Here is a 14,859-nt window from a genome sequence, read left to right as displayed (position 1 = left end):
GCGCCACTAAATCAGGCTACAGAGACAGCTATTACGGAACTTGATTGGGTTAAGCGTTCGTAAAGAAAATTGATCTGAAAGTGTTTTTTCGTCCTATCTGTTGCTTAATGATGAGATAAAATTTGTTGTGGGCATGTAGAACACGATGGTCAGGTTGTGCATGTAAATGTGTTATTAGCTAGCAAAACCTATTCCGTTAAAAATTGGAGATAACGTTCCCTACCCCCATCCCCTTCCGTGAACCGCAAGAACGATGACTGAAAATGAACAATCGATTATGGATGACAACAACAAAAAGTGCTGCACGCTTTTAGTGGGTGGTGTGAGATCTGTATGTAACCTTGTCCTTCCAGGTGAACGCTTCCTAGGAGGATCGATCTTCACTGCTATCGTAATGAAGGGTTTAATTAACCTTCATGGATTCTAGGCTCGAATCGCGATGCCTGCGCGTTCTGTTGGCAATAGAAATGCTGCTTCGCGGGCTAAGCTGAAGCGTCTTCTTTAGGTGGAAGAAAGGGAAGGGCAGGGTCGACTATGAGGATCGAACCTCGCAAAAGGACTCTGCCCCACTCCTACTAATAGCACTGCTTTGAAGACTCCGTTCGTACTCACCTGAGATACGTTGAAGCCAATTGAATGAAGTTATGCTTCGAAACGAGCGTTGTTCCCTAATGGAGCCTCGATTGTCTAAAAATGTGCCTAGCGCAATCTTTATGGCACGCTTAACTTGCTGCGTTAGTTGCATCAACGAAGACGCTTTCTTGGGGTTTGAAAACGGTATAGAAATGTAATCACGTGACATCGAGTAGTAGCGTCCCGTACTTACGATCTTCAGAAAGAAAGTTTCTTTTCTGCAGTCGCGCGAAAAGGCAGCATGAGGGCATCATCGCCTGTCGACAGAAGGAGAGCGGCTGTTCAGCGAGTAACGAAGGCAAAGAGTCTGAACTACACGGCCCAAGGAAAAAAAGAAACCCCCACAAGGCATCTTGCAGTCCTAAGGTCCACCTCTGCTTATGTTAGAAAAGTATTTGATGTGAGAGTATTTGTTAGTGATAATAGATAGATTGTCTAAGTCTAAGAGTGTCACTGAGTGTCGGTGGCTATGAGGTCCTCTGTGTTAGTCAATAACATCAGGGCTGTCTCCTTTAGGGCACTCTTTAGCTAAACGGTGCTCTGCTCAAAGGAGATAAACCGGATTTCATGGGTTAGGAAGGATCGTGTTTCGTTTTTTTGCGAGGAGTTTCTGGCGAAGATGCGCAAGCGAGGAAGTCGTACGAGGCTAAACACAATCAACGGGAATTATCGGTCCGGTTTGATTTGGATCTCAAATTTGGAATGTGTCAACGTTTGATGGGGCTTTTTTGGGCGCCAGCTCAGTGCTCACTCACTACTACAAAGCTCAAATCACCATTCTGTACACTAAACTGGATATTGAAACTTTTTTACTGACTCTTTTCTCTTGTACAGTATCCACTATCCACATACATATGTACCGGTACATTTACCTTTTTAACACGTGATATGAACACTATTTAATCTCCTCATTTTTCACGTGAGCACACGCGCTCTTCTCATTGGTCGCTGAAGTGTTAGCGTCCGGGTTACTCTGAATAAAGTGTTTCTTTGTCTGTACATACACTCTTTGGAACTCGTTTTCGGAAGCCCTGCTCTCGGCGCGCTCATTGAGAAGACTTCTTCGCTGTTGTGAAGCGCAGGCAGCTCGAATTTGTAGGCGCAAATCGGTGAAGCGACCAAGCGCACTGAACATGGTACGTTTCTTGTCCGCGCGGCGCGTCATCTTCCCCATCTCGGCGCGTAAAGCGGCATAGAGCGTCGAAGCAACCCGCGCGTGGTTGTTTCTACTCGCCAAACGACATTTTCGCGACGCGCGGCGACGTGACACGGACGTGACGACGCGCGTAATCCACTCGCCTTTCGACGATCCCTCATCGCGTGCACTTGAATTTCGTTTTATATCATTTTCTTCTTCTTTTTCTCTAGTTTGCCGACGAAAGAGAGAACTCCACGCCAGCGCGACGATCAGGTCACCCAATGGGGCCCCACTGGTGTAGGCGTGCACTTAAGGGGCGGGGCTTCCTTTGACGTACACGGCGCCGACTGCCTGCGATGGCCACTGCCCACGCTCGCGGGCATAGAAAATTTCCGTCAGTCTAACAATTAGGTCTGATTTCCAAAAGTCTAATCGAGGGCGGGTTGGGGTCCGCGAGTGAGGGCTGGTGGTCGTTGCAGTGCATGAAGCCCAATTGTGTACGTTGCAGAAAGTGTAGTGGGACAACAAATCGGTATAATGCAGTAATGGCACTTCCTCCCTCACGTGCTTCGTTTTGCATCACTACGTTAGTTTGCACGGGTCCTCTCCCTTTGCACTAAGGTTTTAGTTGGCGGCTGCTAGTAGGGTAGGACGGTTTATGTAGTAGGCTTGTAGCTCCTTTCCCCTTACGTGCTTAGCTAGCAGCCGCCACGTGCTTTAGACCATTTTTCAGTGGATTTTGAGGTAATCTAGGTTGATTAGTATATAGGAGTATTTAGGTTAATGGATTTATAAGGTAATCTAGGTTTTTAATTAATTAAATAATCACGTGGCTATTTTTCTTTTTAGGGTAGTTTAGTAGGGTTTTCTTTTTACAGGTTTTTATTTTCCACAGGTTTTCATTTTTTACAGGTTTCTATTTTTTTCTACAGGTTTTTATTATAGGTTTTTACCGCAGGTTTTTATTTTTCCACAGGTTTTCATTTTTTATTATGGTTTTTTTCCGCAGGTTTTTTATTTTTTCACAGGTTTTATTTTATTGGCAGGATTTTATGTTAATTTTAATTTTGATTTGTCTTAATTTTGATTTTATTAATTTATCATTTCTTTTTTCTTTTTAGAGTACGATTCTAAGAAGTCAAATTAAGCTGGAACGTCAATTTGGAAAGGTAAGTGTTTTCAGTCATTGTTTTTTTACACTGACACAATTGTGCAGGTGAAATAAGGGAAGAATATATCTCAAGAAGAAGAGAAAGAAAACTTTGAGCATGTTTTTTTAGTAGCATGATAGTTGCATGCTATTTTCTCTCGATCTCCAGATTATGGAGACGGGGGGTTAGCTTAGCGTACTCGTCCTCAAGCGTGCGCGTCTTACATCGCTGTAAGTGCGCGAGTCTGACGTATGGCTCCACTTGCGTGCGCGGTCTACATGTCTATTCGTGATCGGAGCATGAGCGCGCGCGCGCCCATCGACGCCACGCGAGTCCCACGCGATTACACGTAACTCCACGGCAAAGGTAAGCGCTTAGGAGCGTCGCACGTTTGCAGGGCGCTCCACTCGCGTGTGGTTTGTAGAGGTAGAATAAATAGCAAAATTTTTATTCAAAATATTATAGATTAATAAAAATTAAAAATCAAAATTTCTGTCTCTCTTCTTCCTTCTCTTTCTCCCGTCGTCCTACGCTGCCGCTTGACCTCCTGGCCAAGCGGTGGGACTGAGACTGCAGTCCTCACAGTGGACTTCACCCAAGTCCACAGGGGAACGGCGTATTAGCCTCCGGCCGCCAGGGAGGGTGGCGCATATTCACCTCCAGCGCACAAGGAGGGAGACTTTAACCCAAGTCCCCAGGGCAATGTCTTCATCTCCATCTTCTTCTTTCTGCGTCCATATCGTCGGATTGGTCGACGCGTTGGGGAAGAGAACAGAACTGAAACCAAAATAAAAAAATAAGAAGAAATCCATGATCTTCTTTACCCTAAACAAATTGATCCATAGATATAATCAGCAACTAAAAAACGCCAATAATTAGCCAAAAACTGAAGACGTGAGGTAAATTTGGTACTGCAGGATCAAACAGGCAACCGATACCCACTCTTTCATAACGAAATATCGAGAATTGGAGAGATGACCCAAATGACCAAAAAAACCATGTGCTATAGTTCAGGGATGCTAAAAATCGTCACCTGGCCGATTTTCAACTAAGCGCACTAGATCTACTCTAATATGCTAGTATAACAACCCCGCGCGGTCAAACGGTTCGTGCGAGTCGAAATTCTCAAGAAAAAGACGATAATTTATTCGCGGAACACAAAGCGTACCTGTTGCAGCATTTGCACGGTTTATCCTAGCTTGAGAGCGAGTTCACGATCAATTCGCGCTTCGTAGTCGCGCAAAAAACGAGGCGAATGTGATCGGCGAGAAGGATCGCTTTCTTTTGTCGCGAAAACGGGCCCCCGGGGGATCGATCGCTCGTACGCTCACCGACGCCGCAATTTGGGTTCGTCGTTGGCCGTCGTCGTTGCCGAAATCGACCGTTTTCCTCTTTTACGCAACGCCTCGTTCTTTTCTTTGAAATGACGTGTTCGTTCAACGATGTCCCGGCTTTGAAGTCGGGCGAATGAATTACTTTCAAAAGTGGCGGTTTTTACTTTAATACTTTGCTGAAAGTCTCGCTTTCTAAAGCTGGACAGCTGTTAACTTATTGCGGAACACTATGACCCTGGTCTAGTCTACGTGGGGGACACGTGAGGGGCACGTGGGGCACGTGGGGCACGTCGGGAGGGGCATTCAATGCCATTCATGATGCGCATTCCTCTTTCTATGATTTGCGAGCCTTCCATAGCCTTTGCACTGATTCTCGAACAATTCTCGCTTCGTAGTTGCCCAAAAAAACGAGGGAAATGCGTTCGGCGACGTACGTCAGGGTGGAAGGATCGCTTTTTCTCGATATCGTCGCGAAAACGGGCCCCCCGATCGCTCGTGCGCTTACCGACGCCGCAGTTTTCGTTCGTCGTTGGCTCCCACGCCGTCGTCGTCGCCGAAATCGACCGTTTTCCTTCTCTAAGCGACGCTTCGTTCATCTTTGTTATGCACGACTGTGTCTACGTCCGGGCCGTTCCGCGAAGGAAAGGGGAAGTTTCTCGCTTTGAAGTCAGGGTGCATTACGTTCGAAAGCGGATCGAGCATTTCAATCTGAAGCTCTATTATTTTGCTTCTAAAGTCCCGCTTTCGAAGGAGTGGGAGTTTGGTAGCGTCAGCTGCGGGGTCGCGTGACAGGGAAGTTAGGCATCCATACAGTAGAATAGGCGCATTCCTTCTCTCTCTCTATTGTTTGAGAGGGCCTCACCCCGCTTTTATACGGGCTCGCACAAACTACGCCGTGGTCCCATATCAAAACATTTGGTTAATTAATACATGTATCATACATCGCCTTGCGCGTGACGTACGCTGAGCGTACCATATAGGCTGCGATGTTCATGCAATGGGTCCTCTTACAACTGTATGCAAATTATCTTGTTGCCGGGCACGACTCGATGATAGGCGTGATTTTTCCTCTCCTCCAGAAAGAACTGGTGAATGATTCGTCGCTCTCTTGCATTCATGCAGGCGTCTGTGAAGAATGCTTACCATTCCCTTTTAATTAAAAACATGCACGCGCCAAGAAAAATACGTCGCTGGAGCCAGAACTCGCTCATATGCTAATATATGCACCAGAAACATTTACCACAGCAATGCTCTCCCCCTTTGCTCCTTCAGCGGTTCTTCTCCGTGTTCTCCTACTCGCCGTCGCATATCACACTGTCAGGTGCCAGACACGTGCGAAGTAAGCGAACACAGGCATGTCTTAGCCTAATTAATTAATTTTTTAATAAGCTAAGACGGCCTGGCCCCATCAAGTACAACATTTCCGATCTACTCTACATTGCTGATCCAACGGTTCGTGTGAGTCGAAATCAGCCAAGAGGAGACGCTAATTTATTCGGGGAACCAATACAATACAGCATTTGAACGGGCTCTCTCTAACTTCAGAGCGAGTTCTCGAACAGTTCGCGTTTCGTAGTTGCCCAAAAAACCAGGCAAATGCGTTCGGCGACGTACGTCAGGGTGGAAGGATCGCGAAAACGGGCCCGCCGATCGCTCGTGCGCATCCCGACGCAGCAATTTTCGTTCGTCGTTGGCTCCCACGCCGTCGTCGTCGCCGAAATCCTCCTCTAAGCGACGCTTCGTTGGTTATGCACACAACTATGTCTACGTCTACGTCCGGGCCGTTCCCCGAAGGGGGAATTTATCAGGGAATTTATTATGTTTCTCGCTTTGAAGTCAGGGTGCATACGTTCGAAAGCGGATCGATCTTTTCAATATGAAGCTGGACAGCTGTTACAGCGGAACAAAAGCACTAAGCTCGTAATTGAAGGCGTGGGAGTTCCGTAGCGTCAGCTGCGGGGTCGGACAGGGAAGTTAGGCATCCATAGATGCATGTAATGGGCGCATTCATTCTCTCTCTCTATTGTTTGAGAGGGGGCCTCACCCCGCTGTATCATCATACATCGCCTTGCTCGTGGCGTGCGCTGTGCGCTGATGTCCAACGGGTCCTCACACTACAGGCCGGCTCACATGCCCCCCCCCCCCCCCCCCCCCCCCCAATTGGGCCAAGATTAAATAATATTTACATTACTTTCTCCGTTGATGGAGAATGAGTCAAATCTTAGTGAATACAGTGAATGGACGTTTCTCTAAGCTTAAAATTTTTTCTCTAAATGTTTCTCGTAATACGCACAAACGCAACGAAAGAGTGGGCGTGGCTGTAAAAAGTTTTGGCGCGCGAAGTGGCCCCTCCCACACTCTAAGCTGATTATCTTGCCTGCTGGGCACGGCTCGATGATAGGCGTGATTTTTCCTCTGCTCCATGTGTTTAGAAAGAACTTGCGAATGATTCGTCGCTCTCTTGCATGCAGGTGTTGGATAAGAATCCTTACCATTGGCTTCTAATACATGCACGCGCCATGGAAGATAAATACGTAGCCGGAACCGCAACCCGCAGATACATGTATATGCACCAGAAGCATTCCAACGCCTGTACCACTTCGCCGAAAGCAATGCTCTCCTCATTCGCTCCCTCAACGGTTCTCCTCCGCGTGCTCCTACTCGCCGTCGCATCACACTGCCAGACGCCAGACACGTGCGAAGTAGCGAACGCAACCTTCTTCCAACAAGAATGCGCGAACGTCTCGATCACAATTCAATACACGCGATTTCCGAACATACACGGCCAGCCGCAGCAAAGCGACGCCGACCAGGCTTTCAACGTCGACGACATCGTCTCACTAATGAGAAGTGGCTGCGACATCGACATCGAACTCTTCACATGCCTCTTCTTCTTTCCGACGTGTCGCGAAACTGCGGAAAATGTCACCGTGGTCCAGCCGCCCTGTCGAAATTTTTGCTTACGAATTCAAAACTCGTGTCCGGCGTCGTTCTCCTGCGAAGTATTGCCAGAGTTTGACCCGGCCGACCCGACTGCTTGCTACGATCCCTATCATCTCATCGTTGTAAATGAAGTCAATGCGCACAGGACGTCTTCTTCGAAATTCGTCGAATTCTGGGACTTTGGAATGAAGGCTACGCCACTTGATTCGTTCACCGTTGCCTTCTTTGATGGATCAGGTAGCCTTTCTGGGACGTTCGAACTGACCGGCCAGGTGACAACGCAACAAGGATACTTCACTATTGGAGAAGGTTCAGAATTAGATATACCATTCTCTGAAGTAGATTCAACTGCAGCCGTCGCCATTTATCGAACTCATAGGCAAGTGAAAGCGTAGAGTCCCATGCATGCAAATCTCAATTTTGACTGTATTACTTTAGTATTCAAAATCCATTCAATCCAACTACGAATGATCTCGTTGATGCTCTCGTGTATTTAAACCCGAACGTCCCAGTGCCATCTAGCCTTTCAATATTCCCCAATGACGTCACGCTTTTCAACATACCCGAAATATCAATTAGTCGCTGCTACAGTCTCCGAAATTTGACAATCGAAGCATTTGACACGGAATTTTCAACGCCGAACGCCAAAAACCTTTGTCCACAGGAAGAAGTGGAAGTTGTGGTTGAAAACGGCCTAGAAAAGTTTACAATTCAGTCAGAACAATTTTCTGCTGAAAGATGCTGTTTCAACACGCTCCTTTATTGCGCGTTTCGGTAAATCCTGCATGGTCGAGCATCAATGATGAGAACTGTCTTTCTAGAAAATCAGACAGTACGGGCTACTGCACCAATAGAAACCAATGGATGTCAGGAGAAGTAAGTGTTGAATACAACATATATGAACGGTAACGTGGAATAGTCGCGAACCGAAAACTAAGATGATGTTCATATCAACTTTATAGAAATGAAATGTTTTGCGATCTCAGTTCCGAAGTGCTTGCAATAGCGCAATCCTATTGGGAAACGTACGAAATACCTCATTTTAAAATTCTAGCTAAGCGTCACTTTGAAAATAGAAACATTTTAACGAGCAACTGCGAAGAAGCATTCTCACCCGAAAAGAAAATAGCTCTGATGTAAATAACCTAGTAACTCGTTAAATTAATTCCAGATTTCCAATATTTTTTCTTGATTAAGAGTTGAAAACCAGACGCACGTTCAATACATTTCTCATGGTCCTCTCGACGAATATCCGCTGATTGATTTAAGCACGTATGAGCAAGTCTCATATTAAACAAACGCATAACTACCAAAGTTTTTGTAAAGATGCCAAACCTATACTGAAGATGCGTGCCTAAATGTTCTAGCAAGACTTTTTGTGATTGACAACGATCTTGTGGCGAGCGAATCAACGTGCGACTCAACTCAAAACTACACTGGCTATTCAACCGGTTTGATTAAATAGGCAATGAACTGTTGGGAGATCGTTATCACTAACGCTATACTTTTAGGTTTCTCATGTTTTGGCGTTCCGAGTTTTCCCTGCTTAGGAGAAAATGCTGTTTGGAGAATTATTGCCTCTCCGCTCACGAACAGTTACCATTCTCTCGGTTTGAGCGTGGAAGTGTTATCAGCTGACCTAACCGTATTTAGTTGCCCAACACCAATTTCTAGTCTGTGTAACACTTCATCTGTTACATTTCTGTCAGCTGATATGGTAGAACGTAAGAGTTAAAAAAAATTAAATTGCTTTGAGTTTGACTTTATATTTAGTGACCGATTTCGAAAAGCAAAATTTTTCCTTTATCGCATCCGTGTATGTAGCTAACCCTTTTCCGTTCTCCTTCTTCGAAAGAGGAGTCGATTTGTTTGAGATTGCTGTGATTTTCAATGATACGGTGAAAGCCAGAATTCGCCCTCCCATCATCGAAGTCACCCCGCCAACAAAATACGTGGCGATCCGCCTCGATATTTCAACTGGGCTCTACACTATCATCGACCGTTTTGAAACTGAACAAGATTAGATAGTATAGCGGCCTGATTTGCGCTATGCTGACATGCTCATGCACAATGAAATGATTAGAAAACGTGATTACATCCAATTTAATTATTGTGTCGGGTTGTCACTTCTTTTTAGTTGCATGCTCACTGCTAGCTCACGTCACCTCTGAGGATTTTGTCTAATTGCGTTTGTGACAGTGTTTGTGACAATATTCATACAGACTATTTCGTTATCCGAAAACGTGTCTGAAGTGATTCTGACATTCATTGCATGTGCGCGCTGCCGAATATTGCCATACCCATACAAGTACATGACGTCTAAACTTACGGCATAAAGAAGACTCTTCTTTACTTAATTAATTAGGACAGATTCTGCACAAACGAGATCTCACTTCAAATAAAATAAGAATTAAGCCACCGCGACTAGCCCGAAAAATATGTGAACTTCTGGAGATATATAAAGTGAAGAATACCTTTGACTTTACAACAGATTCGTTTCTCGTCATCTTTAATGCCTCGGGTGGCTTTGCGATATAGTTCTTGGTGGCACTACACTGAAGTTCTTGGATCAACTCGCTATATACCGTAATTAACTAAGCGGGCACTTGGAGTGGAATTCTGATTCCGAAATTGTTGGGAGACAAGCGCATAGCTAACGTAGATGATGATGATGATAATGATGATCATGATCGGCTGACGTTTGATCCGTGCGTTTTACAGCCAAGCTGCAATCATAGCGGCAAAGGAACATCGCTGGATGTAGGCCCTAAGCATGGTGGCTACATTTTTCTTTGTCTGGTGATATTTTGAAAGTCTAATGTACTACAGTAAACCAATCAACTTCAATAGCTGTCTTGAAGCCACTTAAAAAAGGCAACGCTGAAAATGAAGTGGGCCTACAATCATTATCATCTACTCTAACTCAGACTAGATCAGCGCATTGACGTATAATTAAAAAATCCTACCAGCTGAATTGCATCGCAATAAAGGCGTCAGCTAATCACTCCCTCATCGTTATCACAGCATGAGCTATCGTTTGTTAGAGAGACTGAAAAACGCCGGGAAGGCATTAGAAGAATTTATCGATGGCTTTTTTCGAGATATGACTAAGGACTCTTGATTAATTACTAAGCTCTGAGAGCAGACACTATCCTAATACATGCAGACTCTATGCCGGCCTTGTTACAATGTAAACCACTGACCGACGAGTTTAGAGCTGCCAGAATTACCGTTACATAGTTTCGCGGGCTAGGGTGCGCGCGTGCGATGACGGCGAACTGCCGAATGTCAATAACTCCTATTACGATCTCGCCAGAGTTCCTACTAGTCGCATTGTCTTTCAGCCTTTGCTCGTACTTACTTGAGTGACGTTGGAGCGAGTTGAATGAAGTTACGCATCGAAACGACGGTTTTTCCTAATGGAGCCCCGATTACCCACAAGTGTGCTAAACGCAATGCTTATCATATGCTTAACTTGCGACGCCGGTCGTTTCGACGAAGAAACGTCTGTCGCTTTCGAAAAACGCTAAGAAAACCCTATCACGTGACAACGAATGTTAGAGTCCCGTACATTTTATCGCTTCTTTCTGCCATTGGGCATTGGCAGAAATATGCTGGTGTGAAAGGATCATCGGGTGTGAGTGAAAAAGAGGAATGAATGTGTTCGACACAGATCGTCTCAGTTTGTCATTCGAACGCTGACGTCATTTCATCATCAAGACCCGTATCGGCATTTCGATTTGCCGTCAACAGCGTAAAATGAGTCAATTAGATATGTGGAGTAGGACTGCTGAGATCCTATCGCATTCGATCAACCCCTGGCAGCCCGATCTCGACGAGCTTTTGGACTTAGCTCTCGTCGATAAAACGGAATACGAATTGCTGCGATCCCTGTCTTCATCCGATCAATGCACAAAGCTACTCAATGATCTTTTACCGAGGAAGAGCTGTGGAGCGTTCGCCACGTTTCTCGCGGTGCTGGCCTCGAAAGAAGACCAGGAGCCCATTGTTATGATTGTCGAGAAGCTAGAGGCCGGCAAGAGCGGAATGTCATCATCGCCGCCGCCCCTACACGAAGATCATCGATGGGAGACCGTTGTTCGGCCGCTTTTGCCAAATTTAGTCAAAATTTGGCATCCCGATCTCGATCGTCTTGAGGCCTCGGATCTTTTGAGTCTAGAAGACTACGATAAGCTAGACGCTCTTCCTCGCTCGGAACAGTGCAAGAAGCTGCTCACCGACATTCTTCCGCAGAGGGGGACGTCATCGTACGATAAATTTCTCCGCGAGCTGGAAGGACAAGAGTCCGTTGTTGATATGCTTAGGAAGCGTGAGGAGGATATTCTTAGGCGTAAGGAGGATCGAAGAAGGTATGTAGAGCTCTAAAATGAGTGAGAATTTTAGAAAAAAACTAGTAATAGGCTTTCTTGTGCATAGACTTTGTAGAGTTAGACTTCACTCAAAATCAATGGATAGGCGCTGGCTTTCAATTTGTGAGCCGCTCTTTTCAAAGACGGTGTTCTTGTGGAAGCGTCCCTTCTCCACTTTGATTGCCCTTCGTAAAAGAGGACTAATCAGTTCCACAGAATATCACTCACTTATACACGATAGAAAACAACTATGGAAAGAATGTGTTTCGCAACCTAATACCTCAAGCGAATTCGAAGGTGAAATTCAAGACAGAGAATGCCAGAAGCTGCTCATTGATATTCTTCCAAAAAAGCGTGCCTTGTCTTTTGACGAGTTTTTACATGTACTCAAAGACGCAGGGCAGTTAAGTGTGCGTCGCATTTTAGAAGATTCTACGAAGGTCTAATTAATTAATTAACCACGACTGACACATAGCACTTAATTATACTTTCTAGGTTTCCCTTGAAGGTTGTTCTTGTAATTTTTCTCTTCGAGTACGAGGAATGAGACTTGAGTTCACAAAGGGTCAAACAGTGCAGGTTCATGTGGACCGGTGGGGAGGAGAAGTAGAATCCGAATTTTTCTCAATTAGTATTCCTCCCGGAGCTGTGGTGAGCAGTGCCGGCGTTAAAGTTGGTTTCACCGTTTACGAGTATCAGTCTGAAGAGTCCAAAGGAGTTAAAAAGGACACGGATATAACAGATCTTCTGGTGCTACATCCGTGTGGCATAAGGTTTGCAAAAGATGTCATAATCAAGATGAGGTTGTTGTCATTTGTTAAAGATCAACGCGTTTTTCTTTTTTACAAGGGGCCAGGCTCGGTCTCATATACTGACACTTGTGTTGGAGTTATTCCGACTAAAGTACGTGGCGGGACGGTCCGAACCTTCTTTCTCGGAACCAAAATGTCAGCTGTCCTTCATGACTCATATCTAGACATTGCAACTAAGCATTTCTGCGGGTTCCTTGCGATGCTGTTTGGCTGCAGTGGCCACGACTATCGCGTGGTAGCGATTGGTAATTGGAAAATAGGTGATGCTTCGATAGAGTATGCAATAATTGACATTTATTTTACGTCTGAAAAAAATGCTCCGCCTGAAATCGAAGAGCGCAAAAAACGATCACCTCTGCTTTTTGACAATTGCGTCAGAATCTATTTTAGTGGCGCGGTTAGTATTGAAGTTAGAAACATTTTGTCTGGTTGGAAATTAGTTACGGACACTCCTATACTCGTGGACGAAGGAAGCATAAAGGAAGCAATGAAATGTTCATACCACGTTGAAAGCTTGATGCTAACGAAGCCGAAAAATGAAGAAGCAGCTAACCTTCCGCTGCCGCTTGAACTGCATCTGACGGGCGGAGGAAACGACCGTCGTCTCCCATTGGGAGAACGTTCAGCATACCAAGTAGGTGCAAGGAAAAAAATTAAAGCGGTTTGGATGACTTATGTAACAGATTTTCTTTATGTAGACTTTGTGTTCAGCATCGTCACCAAGCGATGCTGTCAAACCAGTATGATATAGCATATCCGTTAACGCTCCATCATTGAAGTGATATTTAATTTTTCATTTAATTAAACAGGAAACTTCTCAAGCGATTGCTGCTGTGGATCAGCCGCCGATCAACGTAGCTGCACAATGCTCAGGGCCATCAACGGAGTCCCCGAGTCGTAGACAAGTTAGAGGTAAGCGTCACGAGAAGATTTTAGATTGCACATTTTCATGTTGCATGCAGATGATGATGATGACCTAAGCCGAGTTCCAACGGAAAAGGAAATTCTTTCTTTGTCAAAAGGAATCGTTGGCGAATGGAAATTTATTTCTAGGCAGCTCGGCTTTTGTAAAGGTCACATTGCAGAAATTGCAGAAAACGCAAAAGGTGACGTTAGAGAACAAGCGCATCAGATGCTCATGAAGTGGAAGGAAAGGAATGGAAATGAGGCATCTGTCAAAGAGCTGTGCAAGGCTCTCGAAAAGGAGGATCTGAAAGAAACTGCTCAGACGGTATTTGGCTACTTGTCGTCTCTGAATGACGAGAGCAGCATTAGTATTTAGCAACCATTATTTTTTTACCAACTCTTTTGTATCACCCGTTATTGTGGTTGCTTCTTCATTTTTTACTTATTTTGTTTATTTGTGATATCACGGATTAATCTTTGATCGAGGTCGATTTGCCGAATTTTGTTGTCATCTCGATAATGCAATCAGCTCTGACACCCACTTTAAAGTAGATCAGCGCTGTGACGTAAAATGCAAATTCTCCCAGCAGGATTTCATCATATATGTATTGATTTCGCGCACGCAAATTACGCCATACATATAGGCATTCTAGACTCACTCTTTGAGGCGCTATCACAGCATGAGCCGTCGTTTGTCGATCACAGAGACTAAAGAACGCCGGACAAACTTTAAAAGCTTTTTCGATTGCGTTGTCATGAGTGGGCACTCCTAAGCTATCTCTGAAAGCAGAGACAATACAGGCCTTGCAAACGACTGACCACGTCTACGTGGGCGCTCGCGCTGATATATGGCAGTCAGACTTACCGTGCAATATTTTCCCGGGCTCGAGAAAGAGTTCTGCCTCGCTCTTACTGGTCGAATTGTCTTTCAGCCTTTGCTCGCACTCACTTGAGTGACGTTGGAGCGAGTTGAATGAAGTCATGCTTCGAAACGACGGTTTTTCCCCCGATTTTCTACAAGTGGCCGGGCTAAACGCAATCTTTCTCGTGCGCTTAACTCGCTACTTAAGTTGCTTCGACGAAGGAACTTCTCTCGCGTTGGAAAAAAGCTACAGAAAACCCTATCACGTGATGACGAGAGCTAGAGACGAGTCCCGTACAGTTTATCGCTCCGTTTTGCCACGGGGGAATCTTCTACAGTACCTACACTGTAAAAGATCATCGGGTGTGACGAAAGTTTGCTTTTCTGTTCGGCTACTAATTCGAACGTTGACATCGTCATGCAAGAGTATCAGTATCTCGATATTAGTCAATTAGACATGTGGAGTACGGCTGTTGAGCTCTTGTCGCATGCGATCAACCCCTGGCGGCCCGATCTCGACGAGCTTTTGGACTTGGCCCTAGTCGATGAAACGGAATACGAATTGCTGCGCTCCCTTTCTCCATCTAAGAAATGCACAATGCTACTCAATGAAATTTTACCGGAGAAGAGCTGTGGAGCGTACGTCACGTTTCTCGCGGTGCTGGCTTCGAAAGAAGACCAGGAGCCTATCGTCGAGAAGCTAGAGGCCC

General features: G+C 45.3%; 2 protein-coding genes and 3 long non-coding RNA genes across 6 annotated transcripts; 3 read left to right on the top strand and 2 right to left on the bottom strand.

Moving 5' to 3' along the window:
• The first annotated feature begins 1,669 nt into the window (after positions 1 to 1,669).
• Positions 1,670 to 3,356, top strand: LOC136185506 (uncharacterized). Its single transcript, XR_010669553.1, has 3 exons — positions 1,670 to 1,769; positions 2,002 to 2,940; positions 2,988 to 3,356. It is a non-coding gene; the product is annotated as an uncharacterized lncRNA (long non-coding RNA).
• A 66-nt stretch (positions 3,357 to 3,422) lies between these two features.
• LOC136199905 (uncharacterized) lies at positions 3,423 to 4,874 on the bottom strand. The gene is made up of 3 exons (XR_010673242.1): positions 4,091 to 4,874; positions 3,747 to 3,780; positions 3,423 to 3,699 (listed from the first exon to the last, which is right to left on the bottom strand). It is a non-coding gene; the product is annotated as an uncharacterized lncRNA (long non-coding RNA).
• Positions 4,875 to 6,531: 1,657 nt separating this feature from the next.
• LOC136185567 (uncharacterized) lies at positions 6,532 to 9,441 on the top strand. Its single transcript, XM_065972732.1, has 9 exons — positions 6,532 to 7,578; positions 7,638 to 7,973; positions 8,021 to 8,104; positions 8,162 to 8,224; positions 8,276 to 8,335; positions 8,397 to 8,471; positions 8,526 to 8,650; positions 8,711 to 8,923; positions 8,973 to 9,441. Exons 1-9 carry the CDS (start codon positions 6,722 to 6,724, stop codon positions 9,221 to 9,223), a joined length of 2,064 nt encoding a protein of 687 aa, XP_065828804.1. The 5' UTR covers positions 6,532 to 6,721; the 3' UTR covers positions 9,224 to 9,441.
• A 1,345-nt stretch (positions 9,442 to 10,786) lies between these two features.
• On the top strand, positions 10,787 to 13,779 carry LOC136185548 (uncharacterized). Of its 2 annotated transcripts, XM_065972722.1 has the most exons (6): positions 10,787 to 11,569; positions 11,637 to 12,009; positions 12,065 to 13,015; positions 13,080 to 13,121; positions 13,191 to 13,293; positions 13,344 to 13,779. In XM_065972722.1, the coding sequence occupies exons 1-6, from the start codon at positions 10,959 to 10,961 to the stop codon at positions 13,661 to 13,663; spliced, it is 2,400 nt and encodes a 799-aa protein (XP_065828794.1). In that variant the 5' UTR covers positions 10,787 to 10,958; the 3' UTR covers positions 13,664 to 13,779. The 2 variants fall into 2 exon arrangements, with proteins under 2 accessions (XP_065828794.1, XP_065828798.1); XM_065972726.1 differs by lacking the exons at positions 13,191 to 13,293; positions 13,344 to 13,779 and having other exon boundaries at positions 13,065 to 13,125.
• Positions 13,780 to 13,875: 96 nt separating this feature from the next.
• On the bottom strand, positions 13,876 to 14,407 carry LOC136185576 (uncharacterized). The gene is made up of 3 exons (XR_010669575.1): positions 14,353 to 14,407; positions 14,153 to 14,301; positions 13,876 to 13,995 (listed from the first exon to the last, which is right to left on the bottom strand). It is a non-coding gene; the product is annotated as an uncharacterized lncRNA (long non-coding RNA).
• Positions 14,408 to 14,859: the final 452 nt, after the last annotated feature.

This window comes from Oscarella lobularis, chromosome 1, assembly GCF_947507565.1.
Source record: "Oscarella lobularis chromosome 1, ooOscLobu1.1, whole genome shotgun sequence".
Classification (NCBI taxonomy): domain Eukaryota; kingdom Metazoa; phylum Porifera; class Homoscleromorpha; order Homosclerophorida; family Oscarellidae; genus Oscarella; species Oscarella lobularis.
Note: the sequence above shows the minus strand (reverse complement) of the source record. Positions and strands in the feature narration are given on the sequence as shown.